The sequence below is a fragment of the Exserohilum turcica genome (assembly GCF_000359705.1).
Source record: "Exserohilum turcica Et28A unplaced genomic scaffold SETTUscaffold_5, whole genome shotgun sequence".
NCBI classification, from domain to species: domain Eukaryota; kingdom Fungi; phylum Ascomycota; class Dothideomycetes; order Pleosporales; family Pleosporaceae; genus Exserohilum; species Exserohilum turcicum.
Genome location: NW_007360266.1, coordinates 1,421,928 through 1,443,043, shown reverse-complemented (window position 1 = coordinate 1,443,043; position 21,116 = coordinate 1,421,928). Strand labels below are relative to the sequence as shown.

General features: G+C 49.7%; 7 protein-coding genes across 7 annotated transcripts; 4 read left to right on the top strand and 3 right to left on the bottom strand.

The window, feature by feature from the left end:
• Positions 1-1,047: 1,047 nt before the first annotated feature.
• On the top strand, positions 1,048-2,642 carry SETTUDRAFT_155922 (uncharacterized protein; the record flags this gene model as incomplete). The annotated part of the gene is made up of 4 exons (XM_008030925.1): positions 1,048-1,236; positions 1,270-1,610; positions 1,674-2,334; positions 2,463-2,642. The coding sequence occupies 4 exons, from the start codon at positions 1,048-1,050 to the stop codon at positions 2,640-2,642; spliced, it is 1,371 nt and encodes a 456-aa protein (XP_008029116.1).
• Positions 2,643-3,982: 1,340 nt separating this feature from the next.
• Positions 3,983-5,793, top strand: SETTUDRAFT_93968 (uncharacterized protein; the record flags this gene model as incomplete). The annotated part of the gene is made up of 5 exons (XM_008030924.1): positions 3,983-4,205; positions 4,285-4,634; positions 4,701-5,309; positions 5,404-5,532; positions 5,599-5,793. The coding sequence occupies 5 exons, from the start codon at positions 3,983-3,985 to the stop codon at positions 5,791-5,793; spliced, it is 1,506 nt and encodes a 501-aa protein (XP_008029115.1).
• Positions 5,794-6,155: 362 nt separating this feature from the next.
• SETTUDRAFT_94626 (uncharacterized protein) lies at positions 6,156-9,040 on the bottom strand (the record flags this gene model as incomplete). Its single annotated transcript, XM_008030923.1, has 5 exons — positions 6,156-7,245; positions 7,329-7,453; positions 7,505-7,639; positions 7,708-8,431; positions 8,628-9,040. Coding segments are annotated over 5 exons (2,487 nt in total), but the record flags the coding sequence as incomplete, so codon positions are not given.
• Positions 9,041-13,114: 4,074 nt separating this feature from the next.
• Positions 13,115-14,354, bottom strand: SETTUDRAFT_33681 (uncharacterized protein; the record flags this gene model as incomplete). The annotated part of the gene is made up of 4 exons (XM_008030628.1): positions 13,115-13,750; positions 13,837-14,073; positions 14,170-14,248; positions 14,269-14,354. 4 exons carry the CDS (start codon positions 14,352-14,354, stop codon positions 13,115-13,117), a joined length of 1,038 nt encoding a protein of 345 aa, XP_008028819.1.
• A 1,240-nt stretch (positions 14,355-15,594) lies between these two features.
• SETTUDRAFT_43193 (uncharacterized protein) lies at positions 15,595-16,878 on the top strand (the record flags this gene model as incomplete). The annotated part of the gene is made up of 4 exons (XM_008030675.1): positions 15,595-15,776; positions 15,825-16,159; positions 16,249-16,276; positions 16,332-16,878. Exons 1-4 carry the CDS (start codon positions 15,601-15,603, stop codon positions 16,876-16,878), a joined length of 1,086 nt encoding a protein of 361 aa, XP_008028866.1. The 5' UTR covers positions 15,595-15,600.
• Positions 16,879-17,638: 760 nt separating this feature from the next.
• SETTUDRAFT_155919 (uncharacterized protein) lies at positions 17,639-18,367 on the bottom strand (the record flags this gene model as incomplete). The annotated part of the gene is made up of 1 exon (XM_008030922.1): positions 17,639-18,367. One exon carries the CDS (start codon positions 18,365-18,367, stop codon positions 17,639-17,641), a length of 729 nt encoding a protein of 242 aa, XP_008029113.1.
• A 541-nt stretch (positions 18,368-18,908) lies between these two features.
• Positions 18,909-20,866, top strand: SETTUDRAFT_139914 (uncharacterized protein; the record flags this gene model as incomplete). Its single annotated transcript, XM_008030921.1, has 1 exon — positions 18,909-20,866. One exon carries the CDS (start codon positions 18,909-18,911, stop codon positions 20,652-20,654), a length of 1,746 nt encoding a protein of 581 aa, XP_008029112.1. The 3' UTR covers positions 20,655-20,866.
• Positions 20,867-21,116: the final 250 nt, after the last annotated feature.

The window sequence follows — 21,116 nt, the reverse complement described above, 5'->3', positions numbered from 1 at the left end:
TTCCTGGTCCGTTCTGGGTGGAAATTGGAACATCCTTGGTTGAGAGCCTACCCGAAGAATTGTGAAAGAGATAGACCTGTAAATACTATGAAACACCTTGAACAAACTACCTGCTGGATCTGGGATGTTCGAACCAGCTCAGCTCAGCCCTCTTTGAAGTTGTTCTTGGCCACCGGCAGGTCCGTAAATGGCGCAGGTAGTGTTAACACTTTTGCGAATTCCATCTTTGGTCAAGTCCTGGGTTGAAGTGAATGAAGTCTGCTATGGGAAGGTTCTTTTGTGTATTAAAAGGTTAATGTTATCAGTTCATGTGTCAATGATCATCCCGGGAAGGTCGAGTTAGCGTTGTGTCTAGGACTAGGCTTGGCGCGGGGCCGAAGGTCATCGGAAGTTAAAGCTCTGCGCGTCAGCTCGGGGCCAAGTGGAAGGTAAGTATCGCCCCAAAAAGTTCAATACCATACGAAATGTGCAAACTACGCAGTCTCAAGGTCGCACCTAGGATATCTTGTTTTAATTGTCCACTGTCCCACAAAACAAGACATCTACAGCCTGTTGTTTTCAAATGTGTAGTTATCCAGAGCTAGACGCCACCAGTAATAGTTGCCGAGGTACCGGTGCGAACACCGAGATGCTGACATCCATTGCGATGGGGACCAAATGCTTCCTCGCCATTCACTCTCCAAGGACTAGCTCTCTCACGAGAGCGCTACGGCCCCGTCGGAAGCTGTCAGAACTGATCCTTGTTGTGAGACGTCTCAGTTATGGGAGCTGACTCGAAGATAATGAAGAGAGCTGACAAAGGCGCCAAACAGTGGGTCATCCTAGACGGTTGTTGTGATCCAATTGGACCCGGAGTGATTCCGAGGGTCTCGGGAATGTGAGGGGTGCTCCCCCACAATGTACCTCACAGAATTTCCCTCTGCGGGGGAGATTTGTTCTAATGCAAGGAAGTCATCGAGGAAAGAATCATATATTTATATTCATGCACTTACGCTGGATTTGGACCGAGCCAGTATTTTCACAACACATCCACCACACGAAGGAGAAATGTCATCTGAATCTGTCAACAAAGACGCCAAAGCTGGAGGCATCAGTCCAAATGGCGAAACAATCCCTGTTATCATCGCAGGAGCAGGTCCCGTCGGTTTACTGCTCGCTCTCCTCCTTGCTCGGAAAGGCATAGCTTCCAAGGTGTTCGAAAGGGGCTCAGAGGTAGATACCTCTCCTCGAGCGGCAGTCTACTATCCGCTTGTTCTCTAAGTTTTCAAGGACGCAGGAATTTATGATATTGTTCGCGAACGTGGGTTTCAATCGGGTGGCCATGTCTGGCGTAAACCTATCGTTGACGACGGCAAGGGCGGAAAAGCCTTGGGACCAGCGATAGCGGAACTGAAGTTGGGTGAACCAGGACCGGACGGATCGTATAAGGACGGCGAATGCTGTATCATCTTCACGCAGGGTCGCTTAGTTCAAGTGCTGCTAGAGGAAGCAGCAAAAACAGGCCTTGTCGAGATTCTTTTTAGCACGCCTATTACAGGAATCGAGCAAGATGAAAGTGGTGTCACTGTTCAGGTTGAGGCCTCCGGACAGCCTCAATCATTCAGGTCCCGGTATTTGATAGGCTGCGACGGTGCCTGATCGACTGTCCGCAAGTCGCTTGAAATCAAATTCAGTGGACATTCATGGCCTGAGAGGCTCATTGCGGTAGATGTGCTGCGCACGCTACCCAAGCTCGAAGAAACTCCGGCTTATTTCGCAGTCGACAAGGTTCACTGGGGGGTGATCATACCACTTGAACCGATTTTTCCGGGAAAACCTGGGCTGTGGCGCTATGGAATGGCTATTCCTGATGAAAAAATGACCGCCGAAGAGGCGCAGGACCCTAAATATGTGGAAGAACTCCTCCTCCGTTACATTGATGGTCCACGGCCTGTTGAGCATACTGTGGTTCGCAGCCGTTTGTATCGACTACACCAGCTCTTGGCAAGTACCATGCATCGAGGCAGAGTCCTTCTCGCTGGCGATGCAGCGCATGTCAACAGCCCTGTTGGTGGCCTTGGATTGTGTACAGGCTTACTGGATGTTGACATTCTCTCTCAAGCACTTGATTTGATCCTCAATCATGACTATCACGATCCGCAAGATCTGCTGGCCGAATACTCTGCAGCTCGACGATTTGTCTTTCAAAATTTCATAAACCCCACCAGCACCGCCAATAAGCTTCGCCTCCACGAAAGTGATCCGGACAACGCCGCCCAGGAGGATTGGTTCTTGCGGATGGTACGGAAAGGTGATCGACAGGAGATAGCCAATGCGCTCGCACCACTCCAGCGGGTTTGGAGGACCGAGCTTCGTTCAATCACCAAGGAGCCAACTGCTCCTGACCGCAACCTGTCGGCCAATTTGTGGGGCATCTTGAATATTGTAACCAAGTTTAACCCGCTCTCTTGTGGTCCACATAGAGGCACGAAAATTGGAGTGTGGTTGAAATACCCAAGGTACATTATTGGGATATGGTCGTTTATTACTATTCAGATGCTGTGGCAGCGATGGGTTATCGGAGCACAGAAGAAGATAGGGAACAGGCTGAGACCCGCAATCGGCAGTCGGGTGAGGTTCGAATAGATGAGAACAGGTTCTGATAGCTTTTCGGGGGGAAGTTGGTTAATTCTCTAAGCTACTAGTAGATATCGCATATATACTTAATTAAAACTTAATCACGTGACCTCTACTACACCACAAGACAAACATTACTGGGCAGGTGTAGCTAGAGACAAATTCCACTATACAAATTCGCGTTTTGAATTACACTCAAAAGAATTTCAACTGCACAATTCGGCATACATAGTCCAAAATCACGAAGATGTTAAGCTGACGGGCATTCTATTTGTACAATGGGAAGAAATCGTAGTCGGCCCTTCATATCCCCCACTTACCGAGCCTTCGTAAGATATCTCGCAGCTAATGCAAGTATGAGCAATCCTATGATGCAGACATGTCGGACCGAGATATCATCCTTCAATGGTCAGTAGCATTTGGCTATGCTGGGCGTATTCCGGAGCTGATGCAGGAATACGTGGCACCTTATGGATAAAGCTCCCAATTTCTTAAACTGCATTTCGCCTCATGTTAATGATTACACGCTTTGCTTGTATCTCTCTAGAACTCAAGCTGTTTTAATCTACTTGATCATAATGAGAGACGAATAACAAGCCCTCGAGCTATGACACAACAGTCAAGTTCTTCTTATATACCAATTATTGAGTAGTAAACTTGTACAGAAGTGCAGAGATTGGCAGTAGTAGCTATAACAATAGCAGCAGTAGCATCACGTAGCTATCTTAAGCATGTTGAGCATAGTAGATGGCGGTTAAGGTAGGCGCAGAGCGAAAGTGTGCAAGCGTAAGCCATAAGTACGAAAAAGTTTCAAGTCGGAGCTTATTTCAAAACATAACCTGCTGGCGATAAGTAGGAAGCACATAATGCGCACCTTATCTATGACCTGCAGCTAAAGCTGCGATAAGGCTGGTAAGTCAAGAATAGCTCATGGATTTGTTCTATCGGTGATTTTGACATACTGACACAGCGGAGTCCACAACGCAGTCGCATAAATTGTCTTGGCCGATAAGTACGACGCGTGGCGCGGATTTTGTCCGCCGGGCGCAAGGATGGGTGGCTCTCGGGACCGTCCCCCCTCATGACCCGAGATTTAGTAGCAATACCAAAATCCTGTGCATGCCACATGAGAGCGAATTTTGCTCTGTAATTGGTTGGGGAGTTGGACTAGATTCCGCCTGGGGTAAGCATGTCGGAGCCCCCACCCCCGCATTGACTCAATACTTTCCCGGATATGGTGCATTGCGGGCGGAGGGCCTCGGATGAAGTACCTCAAATGAGATATAGAAGACAAACGTGAATCGCTGACTGACTCTCGAGCTTCTTGCAATACATCCAACACACCATGAATGCAACCGAGCCCAAGATGCGGCAGTTCTTCGAACTTGGCCGACTTCTAACATTGTATAATGTTTTCATCGTTGTCCCAATTGTCTATGTGGTCGTCTGGTTGACCTATACCCTATTACTTACGCGCCAGCGCAAAATTCCAGGCCCGTTTCTCGCCAAGATAACAGGGCTATGGGAAGTGAAGAAGGTATTTGATGGGGATATCCACAAGACAATGATTAAGCTGCACGAGCGATACGGTGAGGCTTGCGCCCCAGGAAAATGAACCATCATTCCAAGCAATCAGGCAAGCTGATGGCATGATTCCAAATGTGCTAGGCCCCATCGTCCGCATTGCGCCAAATCGCTATGATTTCAACACTCTAGACGCCGTCAAAACCATCTACAGAATTGGCGATCAACTCCCAAAGTCAAATTACTATACTCCGTTTGGATCGCCCCATGGCAAGAACCTGCTCAATACGCTCGACAACACGCAACATGGCTCCATGAAGAAGAAGTTCGCATCGCTGTATTCAATGTCGACCCTGTTGTCTTACGAACCTGCCGTCGATAGCCAGACATTTGTCCTGCGGAAAAAGCTCGACGAATTCGCCGCATCTGGGGAATTGGTGGATATTCCCACATTCTTCCAATACTATGCTTTTGACGTGATTGGAATGCTTACTGTAAGTCGAAGCCTCTTGTACACGCTCTAGGGTATGTTATTGACGCGAGCCGGTATGGCTGTTTAGTTTGGAAGTTCCATGAACCTGATGAAGACCAATGCAGACGCTCACGGTGCTTGTGCGGCGCTTGACTTAGCGTGGCGTTTCGCATCTGTGATGGGTCTCTTGCCGGGATTATTCTCATCCCTAGAGACGTTGGTGAAGGTGTTCAGATTGCCGATTACTCTAGATGGGCTGGAAAGTGTGGTTACAGAGCATGTGAACCGGCACATGGACAAAGCTGCGCAAGCCGATGGATCCAAGAAGGACGCAACATTTCTGTCCAAGGTGCTTACATTGCGCAATGAAGGCAAAGTCGCCGACAAAGAGGTCCGAGTTTGCATGGAGATGAACATCAGCGCAGGCTCAGACACAACCGGCATCAGTTTGAGCGCCATCATGTACTACTTATATACTAACCCTAGCGTCCTGGAGCGACTTCGACACGAGCTTGACACTCGATCAAAAGCGGGGCGACTGTCAGACATGGCGACTTACCAGGAAACTCAGCAGATACCATATCTGCAAGCTGTGATTAAGGAGGTTCTGCGACTTCATTCCGCTGTCGGCACGCAGCTGACACGCGTAGTCCCCAAAGGCGGCTGTGTGATTGAAGGACATTATTTTCCTGAGGGTGTAAGTAATGCCATGATTCTTAAATCCCTATCCTTTGATACATTTTCAAGTTATGGTCACGAGTGTCTGCTGAATCTGCCCTTCATTTGTTTAGGCCGAAGTTGGTGTCAATTCGTGGGCACTTCATTATAACAGCGATATTTTTAGCGACGTCCATGCCTTCAGACCAGAGCGTTGGCTAGAAGGTGATACGGCGAACATTCGGTTGCCTGAATCTTTTGCAGTAAGTCCTCGCCTTCGCAGTGCACGATCAGAATTTAGGGTCTCTCGGTACTAATTCGCGCAATAGTTCGGCCAGGGTGCTCGGTCCTGTGTCGGGAAAAACATTAGCATCCTAGAGATGTCCAAAGTCATTCCACAAGTTGTTCAGAACTTTGATATCGATTTTTCCACCAGCACTGAAGCTTGGTCACACGAGTGTCGTTGGTTCGTAAAGCCAAAATATAATGCTCGGTTAAGGCGCCGAGCAACCCCAAAGGAGTGATGTTTAGTATGGAGAAAATAGAACGAACAAGGCGACTTGATTCCCCGGAATGTAGACTCGGAAGAAAAAAAACATACTTCCTGCTATTCCTAGCCTGGGCAAACACGGCCATGAGCACGTGGCGCTTGTGGAATACGCATGGGATATTCCGCAAGCTATGACTGCGGAGTACGAAATGATGGAATTTGAAATCTCAAGTGACTCGAAATAGACACACTAAGTCCCAAATGGATATAGCGCCATGCAACCAAACCGTCTACTGCGTAATACACGGGGCGCCTTTTGCCTTTTCTCTTGCAATACTCCAAGTGTCATGATTACTGCTTCAAACATCAATCAACAAGTCGCATTTATACACAAGTCTACGCCCGCTGAGTTTGCCGACGTTGTACCACTTCTGCAGCCTGCCCGAGCTGCCCAATGAGACGGATCAGGTTATCGACTAAGCTCGGGCAATCCTGATAGCCATGGGTGCACTTTTCATACAACACATCTCTGAAGACTAGCATGACCTCAGGCTGGTGTATGACTTCGATAGCCGAATACTGAACACCATTCGTGCCTTCAACAACACGCGTGATGCAAGGCTTTCCGAACCCTAGCACACAAAACTGTTGCACCAGTGGGGTGTGATCGCCGTCTAACACTATTTCCGTCTCCCTAGACGACGGCTCAAGGCCTCTGTTTTGCCACTGTGAATCGAGATCTATCGAGTTATTCGACAAATGAGCTGTTGGTATGATTGAGTATGACCATAAAATCAGACTGGCGTGATAGATTGCAATAACTGTGGATATGCGTAAGGTGGGATCACCAGTCCGACGCGCTTCCCGCAAAATCTGACCGGCATGCCACATGGCTTGTCGACAGGATCGACTTTGAGCCCATTCTTTGAGTCGTGGAAGGACGCGACGTGCTTCACGTTCACCATCCTTACCGCCGAGCAATTGCAAATCCTCGAGAGAAACATCAAGATACATGAGCTGTCGCTCGTGAAGAACGGAAAGCGAAGGGTCCATCGGACCAAGCCACCGTGTGTGAATCGCGGCAAAGGACTCTAGGGATTCTCGAGCTTCCTGATAGAGTGCCTGAGTGCTCAATGCACGCTTAGTTTGCGTTGCACCTGGCGTTACATCACGTGCCTTTAGGTACTCCTTGTACTGCCACGTGTTCAACCATAAGCCACAAAGAACCGCCAGAGTTGTGTACTTGGTGTCCACCGAGTTCCCGAGGGCGGACAGACTGTTTGGGTCTTCAATGCACGTATGCAGTGTCAGCAGCGCTGGAGGACCAAGGCTGAGATAGGCTGCCCGCCATGCCTCAGCTGAGGGCGCGTTCCAAAGCGCTCGTGCTGCTGGCAGGCTAGTGTGTATTTCAGTGTGCGTCAAGGGGGGATATGTCAGGAAGGCCATTGAGTACTGGGTGCTGAGTATGAGCAGATGTAACGCAAGTCTATGGCGAATGTTAAAATTCATTTACGATTGGAACCACGTTCGAACTACCCAAACGGGGCGGGTAGGGTGAGTTTTTCTTACCTTTTCCTAGATTCATAGTCAATCCATGCATGCCACTTCTCCTTCAAAACCAGGTCACTGTCGCTCGGGTGGGGTGAAACGCCTTCAGGGTCCAGAACTCGTAAAGAGCCTCCCCTTCTCATCATCTACAAGACTCTGTTATCAATTTCCTTCCTTGATTGTACGTAACAGCTTACGTTGATCGGCATGTTGAATAGAGCCTCACAAATTTCGATTCGCCGGCTATTTCCACTCCACAGGCCGCCTTGAATCATGAGGACGAAGCATTGGATCGGCTCAAGCAATCGAACATTACGGCCATCGTTGTAAAACTAACGTGAAGAATAATTAGTACATATCAATGACATGCCGTATGGAGTTCGTTTAGACATCAACATACCAACCGGGAAATTAGGTGTTGATGAAGTTCGTGCAAAGCAAGAGCAAATTTTAGAAAAATGGCACGATCCGTACGGAACGCACCGGCAATAACAAGGCCAAGGACCAGTTCTGTGCAGGCAGTGTTTGGGTCAAAGCTAGGAATGTGGAGCCAAGAATCTGCTTCTTGGCTGTGCTCTGCAAGCTCCCTAGATAGCAGATATTCCAATACTTCGAGAGAAGGAAAAGATGAAAGGATACGTTGGTGGTTCGCAGAGCCTGCGATAGACAATATCGAGCTAAGAATGCGATAACGTGTAGATGGCTCGAGGCGCACAAGTGCATGCTGCTGAGGATTGGAAGAAACGCAAGCAGACAACTCTCCGTCTAGAGTGGGAGAGAGATCTGCAGTTTTAGCTAACCAAGTTTCGCCTTCCGTTGGCGTCCAGAGCAGGAACGATTGCTTGTAGGCATTCTCGCTCAGAGAAAGACCTTCATTAGTCTCTGACACGTTGTCCGTATTTGATGGCGCCTCAAATATAGCCTCAGTTTCTAAGGTGCCAAAATTAAAGACATCTAGATTGAATGCATCCCACGAGTATCCTAACCCGTCGTCAGGATTGAAGTGATCCGAAAAGTCTGTACAGCTGACTTCGGCTAGGAAACTAGTAGAAATACTATTTTGAAGTTCAAAAGGGCTTGGTTCGCACATGATGTTTTCATTTTCGATTGTAGGACCTGTACTGCTGGTTAGCATGTCTTGCGGTCGGCACAAGCCAACACAGGTTGATGGCAAAATTACGGTGGTGTGGAAAAGAAAGCAAGTCGATCAAATCAAGTATTAAACCGGTAATGAGATCAGATAGAGACGCTGGCTTGCCTTTGTAAACAGATGTTGGGGTGATGGGCCGATTTGCTGGGCTCTCTTGTAATTGTCCAGACATATGCATAGGTCCTGCTTGCTGTTTTGCGTGGTCCATATTCTCGACTAGATCCAGGAGAGTGTAATTATCTTCTATATAATCTTGGGGCGTTATGCACGTTGACTGGGATTCATGATTTGTTGAGCCTGAAAACACCACTATGTCAGAGGTTGCTGTAGTGGGATGTACCGGGTTTGTCGAAGAAAGCAACTTCTTATGCGTGCTCGAATCCAAGCGGGATTGCTGAGGGAAACGGCAGTGTAATCCTCGCTCCTGGCATCGCCTACAAGGGTTTTCTCCTTCACAGCGCAGTTTCGATTGAGCGCACAAAAAACAGGCTTTTGCTGCCCGCGGTCGGTGCTTTCGTACAACCGCGTCATCTGTAGGTGAAGCGGCAGATTTATGGACGACCATGTGTCGTTTAAGAGTGTCACTACGTCATCTTGTTAGTCGATGAAGTAACCTAGATGTCAAACACAGGGGTTTTGAGTCCAAGTAGAAAAGGGGCAACTCACGTTCTTGAAAACGACTTGGAGCATTGCGGGCAGTTGATGTACTTTTGCTCAGTATCTGGAGTTTAGATGCGTAGTTAGTGCACGTACAACAGCCAGCAAGGCACACCAGAATAAACGGAGCGGTTTCGTACGTCTACGGAAGTGACGAGCTAGGTGGTCAATTCTGGAATAGCGATTCTTGCATATATCGCAGACAAAGGGATGCGATGCAGCCGTTTTGGGCACTTGTTGCTGCGCAGCACCAGCCGCATGTTCGTTTGGTGGCGGATGAGGTACGTCAACGATGTCACGGGAGGGTGTCGGGCTGGTTGTAGTGGTTCTCATGCTGGCTGCGGGCCTTCGGTATGTCGTGCAAAAGAAAGTATGCCACCTCAAAGGCCTGTCTCTCGTAGGTGGAACTCGAAGGCCGAAATGTCGGAGAGGCCGGCGCGTTGGATGCGGGGTGAGTCGGGGCTGCATCAAGAATTCGGATTAGCGCCGGATCTGGGCACGCCCGCCCCATGTCTGACGAACCGGGCCGATGGTTTCAGTGGCTGGATGAGACCCGGCTGCTCAGAGCGGCTAGCAAGTGCTCACAAGCAATAACGAAGTTCCATGTCGAGAAAATAAATAGCATTTCCCAAGCCTTGCTCAAACCTCCAACGAAGCTCCCTCCTCAGAACAGGGGGGGCCAAGAGCCGCTTTTGCAAGACGATTGCTCTGTAAGTACTGGAGGATTGATCAAACTCTGAGTGGTCGACCCAGCAACGTGCTGACTCTGACTGTTCAATATTCCGTGGCCAACAAGGAAACGCCTGACTGGAGCTTTTGATTAGCATTCCTACCTTTCATTTGTCTGTTACAGAATCTCTCATACTTAAGTATTGGTCTTCGGAAAGCCCAAAGTCACGAAAGCGGGTAGCTCAGAAGCCATCGAAAGCCACATCAAAAGCATGTGCATTAAGACCACATGAGCAATGCGATAAGGCTATGCTACACGTGCCGGCGCCCCCGTCGGGCTAACTTTGTTCTCGGAACAGAATTGCTCTTCCTGGCGGCATCCCTGTCGGTAGACGTCTGCTGCATGCATATTTGTCCTGGACTGTAATTCCATAGTCTCGACGAACCTTTCTTCCTGAAATAAAACTGCTACTTTGTTTCGACGGAATATATATGTTGCTGGATTTGATTACCGACCACGCTCATAGAGTTTAGCTAAAGACGCAGACCATTGTAGTAGATACACAAACCAACTGGAATCTCCAACGGTCCTGAATCAGCACGTGGGTGGAATACCCCGCGATTGTAACAGCAAGGCACGACGGTTTTTTTCTTGATTTTATTAGTCGGCAATTGGGTTGCTGGCGACTTGTCCTGGGTTCCTAGTCCTTCGTTTTATGATGCTGTGTTTCGTACGCGAAAAGAAAACTGTACTTATGGCAATTTGATTGAATAAAAACGCGGACATATTTAACGGGCTCTTATCTTCCACCAGGTCCACAAATGGGTTAACCAGAATAAAGTATGCCAATCCATTGCTCGGCACGTGACGAGCGGGGCCTTGGCATTTTCGGACGCCAAGCGTACCGAACAGCCTTGTCTTCGGCCAAATTGGTCTTTCTGGTCTTTCGATTCACTGCGCAATAGCCGGGCTTACGTGCGCACCGATAAGAGAATTCTCACAGCATTTCACGTCAGCCTTGATAAGTCTCCCAAGAAATGTGTTTGAGGGAGGGGCGGGCGTTTTGCTTCAAAGAGTGTTGTGTTTGCCGTTTCTTGGGGGCGGAGGGGACGTCTGTGGCGAGGTGAGTCCCCGCGTATGACAGCACTGGAGCGAGTCTTTGAGGGACGAGAGGCAGAATTTCTGGCGCCGAGGTTGGTATGTACCGCCTTGAAATACCTTGGCATGGATGCGATTTCGCTTGCCTTGGAGAGCCCTGCGAGGGGGGTGAAGTAAGGCGGGCGAGGAGAGATGGTTTGCCTGTCGCCTTTCCGGATTACAGGACGGCGTCCTTGTGTAGGACTTTGGAAAGGTCACCTGTAATGCAAGTGCGCTTTTATTAGAGCCGAGGCTGTGGCTGTGCTATGAGAGAGTAGGTGATTTTAGTTAAGTTGGTGATAGTTGCGACAAAATTAGGCGTACTGCCATGCCCTTTATTGACGAAGACGCAATGATGATGCAGTGCGGCACTATAATTCCTGCACATGTTACGCTGGAGTACAGTGTGAAAAGCCAGCTCTCTATTTTCCAACATACAAGCAGTAGTTAAATGTCGTGAATAATGACAGTAATTTACACATGTTGCTTCGTGTGCCAGGTGCGCCTGACACGGCTTCTCGCAAGGCAGGTGTGAGAGATTCATTTATGAAGCTGATGCTTACTTCTATTGTCATCAGCTAACCATTACTTTCTTTTGCCTAGCGGTGCACTTCAAAATCATCTCAAAAGGCCCACCAGTGCTGAAATACTACTATGACACTGTGGCCTCGTGAATGCTGTTCACAGGGCTTGACTGGTGTCGGCGGAATGGTTACAATGAGGCGATGGCACTTGACTACCACGAGACTGACGGTGCTTTCTTAGTTGCTGAACTGGATCGTGGTAGAAAGGAAAGGACACTTCTTCATGCGTGCTACCTTCTGTCCTGAGTCATTAAGAGTAGGAAGAAGGGAGGAAACAAGGCGGGCTGTTTCTGTCGATTCGCTTCTGCTTCATATTCTTGTTGAAAGAAGGATATATAGTATGGCTCTTGCCATGGAGTTGTCTGGATATTCCACCCATACTCACAGCTACTCAAATATCGTTTTCTTAGCATCAAAGATACCACTCGGAACGGTTTCCCAGGATAAATATCCATCTTTCGTTGGTAGCGGTTACGAACTGCACTGCTTTAGAGGAATACCGCCAAGTGAAGAAGCAACATATTTTCTAGAGTGACCTCACTGTATGAAATCAAAGGATTACAATATTAAGATCAGACAACTAACCTTCCCAGAGCATATCAGCCAAAGACCCAGTGAAACTGAGCAACGCAAGAATCGTGCAATCCACAGACCTTTTCCCCCGAGAAGCTTCAACCAGACAGTAACCCCAACTTTCACACCTACCGATATATCTCAAACCATCCCGAGTTTAGGAGCCAATGGCATGCCAATCTAAGCTCCGTTATCAGTGCGTCCCTGTTAGGACTTCCTCTCCTTCTCAGCACACCACTCCAGCATCTCGTAATCGTCCCAGGCTATTCCATCGAATGACCGTGTTTCCTCGGCACAACGCCCTCGTCTGCATGTCCTCGGGTACGGTAGATGATATGTGGCACTGTTATGAGTGCGGGGCTGATAACAACAACTGGGTTGAGCGCTGTCCGATTTGTGGCGAGGGTTGGAGACCTAATTAGCAGGACTGATTCGAGGGCTTTGCTGACGATGGTATTGGGAGTTTTCTTGCTGTATGAATTGAGGTTAGAACGTGTTCATTTGGGAGATTTCTATCTTTCCTTTCTTCTTTCATTATTTTGCGTGTTGAAGTTGTACGAGTTGGATTATGGCGCCTTTTGATTTTTGTAGATTGATTAGATGTTTTTAGAGTTTTTTTCCATGGAGCCTTCGATTCCTTCTTTCCTCTAACTATCCTGGTGCGTATGTTTTTCATTATTCTTCATGTAGTGCTCACCTCATCTTTATTGGCACTCTGTGATATATCTGTTCGTAATCAAGTGCTGTATCCTAAATCGGAGGTTAGCATAGTTATATCAATGATGTTCTAGGCCTCAAATTCTGAGTAGAGGTCAGGAAGATACAGAAAACTACATCTAGCGGTTTTTTTCAACCAGTTTAACCATTCAGTGACATCAATTAAATCGGTGCCCAGGATACTAGTATCTCTCCATTGAGAGAGAAATGAAAATGAGGCCTGGTCAAAGTCAGATCCGACAATTATCGGTATCATACTTATTGAACCGTAGAATGCTTCTAAGTTTCATACTAATGTACAATATTTTCAGGACTTCTGTCATCCCTGGTCAACTTGCACCTCCCTCGTTACACGAATGTTGTCCCGTGCACACAAGACATCAATTTGACTGGTGTCTTCCAACTTCCATGCCCCTCTCACAGCTGTTGCATTTCCATAGGACGGCAGTACGATGCTATTGGAGACATCATATTTTGCTGTCCTCGCTGCGCTTGCTGCACTGCCTATAGTTTCAAAAACCTTGATGAATATTCGCTTCAGAGCCGGCAGTGAAGCTGCAACAATACCAAGATGCAGCTCAACGAGATTCCAGATCGAGTAAGCATCGTATTCATCAAGTGGGCCCGCGCTGACTTGTCTGATGATACCAGCTATTGCTGCAAGAATGCCTATGGAAAGGACTGCTATCAGGGAGAGACGAACACGTCTCACCATGTGGAGTCTCCAAATAAGAAGTGTTGGCAGAAGTGCAAGGAGAACATCCGTAAGGATGTGGATCACTGTGTCATCAGCAACGAGGTTGGGAGGGGTGTGCTTCATGATACGCATACCTCCATTGAAGAGCCCAATATGTTTGAAAGTATTGAGGCTATAGCACTTTGAATGGCCTACTTCCATTGGAGGTAAACGCAACGAATAGTCCCATGCAGCGGAGATGGAATCACACTGGAGGACCTAGAACAGTGGTGTCAATGAGCGGTTATTGAATGAGCCATACAGATACTGGGAAAGGCATGCTGTAAGATGGAAAGCTCACTCACTATCGTCAGCACACTGGCAATCGTGAAGGCAGACATAAAAGCAACCATGCCCCAGAGAAACCACACGTACAGTTTCTTCGTGACTAGACGCAGAAGAAACATGCAGATTGATATCTTCACAAGGCCTATTGCCAGCACCACGAATACCTGGTGCAGGAGGCGAGCCAAAAGTAGTCTACGGTAGCTTGTTACGTTCTCTTCCAGCACTTCTAGACGATTTCCCAAACCGAAGGATATCTGTACCATATAGCACACAAAACATGCCGTTGCTGCTACCTGTGTACAGTCTTTCAATTACTTACTTTCCAATGATTACTCATACATAAAGCCTACCAGCGCAACGATAATGGCCCAATCATCTTTCCCGAATGACTTGACGATTTGGAGCGGACCCAACCGCGACACAAAACGACTAATGATGCTATCACGTACTGTGTTATTGAATATGCGAGTAAGCGCTCTGCGGACATCTTCATAGGAGTAATTTCTACACATGAATGTCTAGAATCGTGGTACATGCTGCAAGATCTACATATTGTCCCTGGCATAAATTTATAAGCCTTTACCGCGCAGTAAAAGCAATAGAATGAATGTTTAAAAAGACGGCACAAAGTTGATTCGTTCAGCGTGCATTAACTGCGTAGCCACGCAACTCATCGATGAAGCTAATTCTGAGACAGCATATCTCCATTTTGGGCCAAGCCACATTACAAGTTGCTATGAAGGCAGAGGATTCCGATTTGTTTCTCCGTATGGCTCGTGTTCCGATACTGGCCACATCACCGCGCAAACCATGCCGATTTTACGCAATAGCATCTGTCAAATGTCATCTCCAGTCTAGGCGCTTCACTCTGGTCGAGTCTGGACGTATGCAACCGCAAACCACTCTGTTGGTATCCTCGGTTGCACAGAACCTTGGATGTATGTCGATGGATCTAGATCTCACTATGCAAGGGCTATGGTGATCCGTATTCGAGTGGGTAATATTCAACCGTAGTAGGTGCATTCCGGCTAAAGTTCTCTGCGGCGCAGAGCAAAGTGGAGTAGTACTGACTCAATGTACGACTCGAACTCGTTACCACAAAGACAAGCAGCATGCACGCACGCGGGTATTGTGCCGCCCCTCGCGAGCCGTCCCGGTAATATTTAGCAGCCTATCAAAGCTCGTTAGGCGGCTATGTCAGACGACTCCATCCTTCGCCAGCCATCTGCGTAGGGTCGACAAATCAACCAGTTCCAAGATTGATTAGCCAATCAATCTTATATGTGCCAATGTGGCACAGTCTTCCCAACAATCCATTATTGTACCAAAACTTTGGAGTGTGTGACACCTTAGCAGGTAGTGAATTGAGGGTTTCTCACTTCTGTCCCAAACAATACAAACATGATAGACAACGTCTACCGTGCCTTACCGGTATTACTCGAGTTCCCACGCCATGTTCACCTCTCTCAACAGCTCTGTCTCTGCCCCCTCTCATTCCTACTCGGCAAACAATACTACCCCTGGTTCATCGTTCATCAGGCCATTCAAGTGCGGCTGAGATATTTCAATGGCACTGACTCTACTTACCATAAAAGGGAGTTCGTGCCCTATCTCTGCAGCTTGGTGGTAAACTAGAAGCGACTGGATATATTTCATGCTGCTCGCTACAGTCCAATTCCGCATCATATAAAGCTCAATAATGTGGTATCTAGCCAACATGCTCGCGCTCTTTTCCAACACTTGCAGTAGCAGGAGCAAGGCCCATCAAAACAACCCCAACAATGAAGATCTCCTTACTTCTCAGCATTGCCTCGATTGGCAGCTTCAATGCCAAATTCATGGGAAACGATGCCCTCGCCGCAGAAGGCATGCTGAAGCTCGGCATCCACCTCACTAAAAACGGTCTTCCAAGCCCAGAAACTTGCACGTTGGATACAGCGGCAGTGCGCCGGGAATGGCGAGTTTGCACCAAACCTCCACGCATCAAGTTCTAATTTCAAAACAGGGCAACACTAACCCCCAAGGAGAGAATCGCCTTCACAGATGCGGTAAACTGTCTGCATAAGCTCCCCGCAAAGACACCCGCTTCGGTTGCACCGGGCGCAAGAAGCCGTTACGACGATCTCGTCGTCACGCATATCCAGCAATCGCTCACCATCCACGGCACAGGCAACTTCCTCACATGGCACCGCTACTTCACATGGGTTTTTGAGCAGACGCTGCGAGACGGGTGTAGCTACAAAGGCACGTTTCCATACTACAACTGGGCGCACTACGCCAACGACCCCAAAAACGGTCCTTTTTCGACGGGAGCGCCTCCAGCATGTTTGGCGATGGTGAGTACGTGCCTGGGCGAAACTCGTCTTGTTTTCCCTGGGACGGGATATCCGGGCCTTGCTTTATGCACCTCGCACCTGGCTCCGGTGGAGGATGCGTGACATCTGGTCCGTTCAAAGAGTACGTTGTCAATGTCCATGTGTGCATCCCACCGCCCTGCTAACACAGCAAATAGCTTCAAAACCAACATGGGACCCCTCCAAACAATGCTCCAGCTGCCGGGCAGTGGGCTCCCGAAAAACCCCCAGGCAGACGGTCTAGGCTACAACCCGCGCTGTCTCCGTCGCGACATCTCCCTGCAAGCCGCCAACGCGACGTCCGATGCCGAAGTAGTAAACCTGATCAAAAACTACTGGGATATTGCGTCCTTCCAGGCCGAGTACCAGGGCGCCTTTGCCGAGGGCCGCATGGGCGTGCATACAGGCGGCCATTACACAATTGGCGGGGACGCAGGCTCGGATTTCTACAACAGCCCTGCGGACCCGGCGTTCTACCCACACCACGCCATGATTGATCGCGTATGGTGGATCTGGCAGAACCTCGACCTGGAGAAGCGGGAGACAGCGCTCGCGGGGTCGGTTGGGCCCATTGGTGATCCGAATGCGAAGAATACGACGTTGAGTGATAAGCTGGTCACGGGGCCGTATGTGGGGTATCCGGACGTGAGCATTGGAGATGCGATGAGTACGCTCGCTGGGCCTTTCTGTTACATCTATGCGTAAACGATGTTCATTGCTGGAGGAGTTTTAATTGACGATATGAAGAGTGTCCAACTCAGGGAGAATCTCTGAACTGATTTCCGCCGATCGCTACAGTGCAACTGCTAGTCTTACTTGCTGCATAGCATTGTACTCAGCATCTGATTTTCTTTCAGGTATTCCAGTGAAGACCCTGGTTAAGTCTACCATTTTGATCCTCGGAGCTCGGAGCTCTGTTTCCAATATTCATCCACTTTGACTACACCCAGCAGTATTACGACGTCGTTGTTTGCTGTGATGACTGGGTATAGCATAAAGCTAATAAGTCTTTCTTGAATTCTTGTCGTTCATCCATCAAGGATGTAGCAACCTTGTTGGGCGTACAAAAGGGTCACTGAGCGAGCTAGTTGGATCGCCAGGGCCAATCACGCTGGTGCTACCGCTCTTTTCGCTGGATTTCTCGGCAGCTGTAGATTTCTGCTAGCTGCATCATCCGAATTCGTGGCGTGGGAGATACCTGGAATATGCTCTCGGGTTTGAGTCCCTTAGGACGAGTGATCTGGTGTTGGTTCCAACTTCGAGCGCATCAACATGAATGCAGCAGGTTGTTGCAGGAATATTCCAGATGTGCTGGGCGATTACATCCAAGCATTACCTGCACTGTGGTTCCTGAGCCTATGCTTGCAGTCACCAGTGTAACAGCGCACCATTGGCGCGGGCCAAGTCGAGGAGTGCTCAAGACTGGTCCTACGTGTCGCAACCTTATATGGTTGACCTGGCTGCATCAATAATCCTGAATGCCCGTTTCGCCAGTCAGGACCTTTTCCTTTCCCTCTCCATCCGAGTCGAAATCGCTCTCCATGCTCTCAAAGTAGGCATCCTGCAGGTCGCGCTCCTGCTCCGGATCGTCGTACTTGGGATTGCCATCGACCAGCTTCGCATAGTCAAAGTCGTCGTCTCCGCCTCGCAGGAAGCGCTGTGTCATCTCATCCATCCACCAGGCCTTGCCCTCTTCCTTGCTCATGGGTATATCGTCCTTGTCCTCTTCTATTATCTGTCCGTCCGGGCCGCGTGTATAGGTAAAAAGCGAATTGGGGTCTGGCTGCGACAGGGCATCCTTCTTTGCCTCGGCGCGCCAGAGGTCGGTCGCCATTTGGCCGGAAAAGCCCTTCTTCCGGCCTTCAGCCTCGCGCTCGGCGGCGGTCTGAAAACGGCGGATGAGGCGGTCGTAGAGCAGAGGGTCGGCGAGCTCGAGCGACGGATCGGCAAAGTACTCGGGATGGACTTCGAGGTAGCGCTTGCGCCTGTTCTTGGCCTGGAGTCGCTTGGCGCGCTCGTCTTGCTGCTGTCGCATCTGCTCGCGGAGGAGCGACTGGTCTACATGGTCGGCCATGGCAACGTCTCCGTCTGCGGCTGTAGACGTGCTGCCGTTGGCGTCGAGAGTGGCGTCGGCGTCGGCGGGGTGCTTTGCATCTTCGGGCGAGTTCGCAGGCCGCAGCGCAAGAGGCGCCATATTGGGTGAGGCATTCATATACGGCATGCTATGGCGTCGATGCTTGTTTCCTGCACGGCAATGGTCAATGGGCAGAGAGAAAGAGAGAGGACGCGGGCGCATTCAGCACCGCCATGCGCAGTCATCAGCCATGACGCCACACGCACGCGCCACAGGGTCCGGCTAGTTGAAACGCGCCCAGGCGAAACAAGACGGCCTTAATGATCGCCCGTTTCAGCCGTGCCTCAACCGCGCTGCCAGGAACAGCTGGCCTGCTTGTTTTTAATTTCAACGTCGTCCGTTTCTTCTTCCTCGTCCTCTCCTTTCTTTTGGCCCTTTTGCATCGTTAGCATTGGCGTCGTTGTTGTTCTTCGCGGGCCGAGTTCATTGCGGATACACGGTCCGTCTAAAGTGAGCAAAGAGCTTGGAATCGGGCGACAATTACGCGATATCTGGTCTTTTGAGCTGTCCATATCAATCCGTCGCCGCCGGAACTGCGCCTCTGTTTTCCTCTAGAATTGCGCGATACAAGAAGAAAAGATAGATTTGGACAACCGCCGACATGGCTGCGCAGAAAAAGACACAGAAAAAGCCCAAGGGCGCAAAGGAGGCTGGTCAACCAACACAACGGGCCCCGGCATCGTCAATCCTGCTCAACGCCGGCCGAGCAGCAGCACTCCTCCTCATTGCAGGTTTTGCGTCTCCAGTCTCTCAGCTCAATCTTTCTCCCATCTATGGATCCATTCCGGCGTCTTTACATCACCAGCGGACCATGACCATTGTCGCCGTAACATCTTTGCTAGTCCGACGAGGACTCAAGAGTTATGTATCGGCAGACGTTTCACAGTACATCGCGGTGGTCGCGTACTGGACTCCTGTTATCCAGTTTCTCCTGTTCCCGTACAGTGAAAAGATGGGCATTGAGTACGGGCCCATGGCTATCGAGCTTCTGACCTACTTTCCGCTGCTCTTCTTGTCTATGTTCGCTGCTGCCGATTTACTCGAATGCATCGACATCACTGGTCTTAATCCGTCCCCATTGAAGGAGATTGTCATTCCTACCGTCTCTTACTTTGCTGTTTCGACCACAGCCAAGGCCAGCAGCGCTCTTATCCCCAGCTTCATTGGCACATCGGTCTACTTTACTCGCATTGGCCTTCAAATGCTACTGGCATCTGCATCAGCCTTCCTCAGCCCTTCGCGCGTCATCTTGCTGGCATTCCCAGCCATCTTACACACGCTGTGGACAAACCCGCATCATCCGTCAGCACATGGGCTGCAACTGGCCAACTCGACTCTTCAGGCAACGCAAAACCACAGTCTTCTTGCTCGACACGAGTCGGTTACAGGCTACATCTCTGTCGTGGAAAGCCATGCCGAGAATGCTTTCCGTCTCCTGCGATGTGATCACTCGCTTCTCGGCGGCGAATGGCTCGTAACACCGGAAGCATACGCCAAGGGCCAACGACAGCGCGAGACCATTTTTGCTGTCTTTGTTCTCCTCGAGGCTATCCGACTCATCGAACCCCCAGTAGACACGATTGCCCGCGTGCCTGACAGCAAGAAGTCGGCTCTGAACATTGGCCTTGGTATTGGCACAGCGCCCAACGCCATGATTGCCCACGGCATCAACACGACGATTGTCGAACTCGACCCCGTCGTCCACCACTACGCCACCAAGTACTTCAACCTTAGCCCGAAGCACAACGCCGTCATCCGCGACGCCACAGCCTACGTAGCCGAGAAATCCGTGTCAGCGCCAGGAAGCTTCGACTACATCATGCACGATGTCTTCACCGGCGGGGCGGAACCGGTCTACCTCTTCACCACCGAGTTCATGCAAGGGCTATACGACTTACTCAGCGCCGACGGCGTCGTCGCCATCAACTATGCGGGCGACCTGACTCTCGGCAGCACGCGACTCGTGCTCAACACGATCCACGCCATCTTCCCCGCATGCCGCATTTTCCGGGACACACCCGCGCCCGATACGCTAAAAGAGGGCGACCCAGACTTCATCAACATGGTCATCTTCTGCGTGAAAAACGACCACGGCCGCGGAAAAGCCGCGGTGCGGTTCCGCAACCCCACGCGAGACGACTTTCTCGGCAGCATCGCCCGCCAGAACTTTTTGCGCCCACAGGACAAGCTAGAAGTCGACTATGACTATGTGAGCAAGGAGCAGGGCGGCAGGGTCATGGGAAATGCCGATGTGGCCGAGTTGGAAAAGTTCCACAAGGACGGCGCCGTCAGCCATTGGAAGATTATGAAGTCGGTGCTTCCCGGTGGCGTGTGGGAAATGTGGTAAGAAGTTTGGGAGGGTGTGAGAACTGACTAGACCTGCCTCACTAGTGCTAGGGTGCTTCACCGTTTATTTGTTTTTTCGTTTTTACTGAAGGCTGCGGCGGGTACATGTGCCTGGTGAAACAAGAAGAGTGAGACACTCTGCCGTTGTCACGTGCAGGTTGCAGCTGACATCCGGTGTGGTAGTGTGTGTGTGTGTGTGTGTGTATGTCGAGCGTGATTGTGGCTGTTTCAAGTACATACTGTAGCGTATTATTATTATTATTATTATTCCATTAGAGTCTATCTGCAGTCAGTGACTATGTAAGACTTTGGCCAGAGGCCGTTCTAGGTACAATTTGTTTAAAGTGAGAGTGTTCTCTGTATAGTACTGCTATTGTGCTGCGGTTTAGTCGCTTCTAGCTGCGCTTAAAGCGGACTCCAGTTGCTGAAGAGCAGTTTAGTAAACAGGAAGAGATGTTAGACA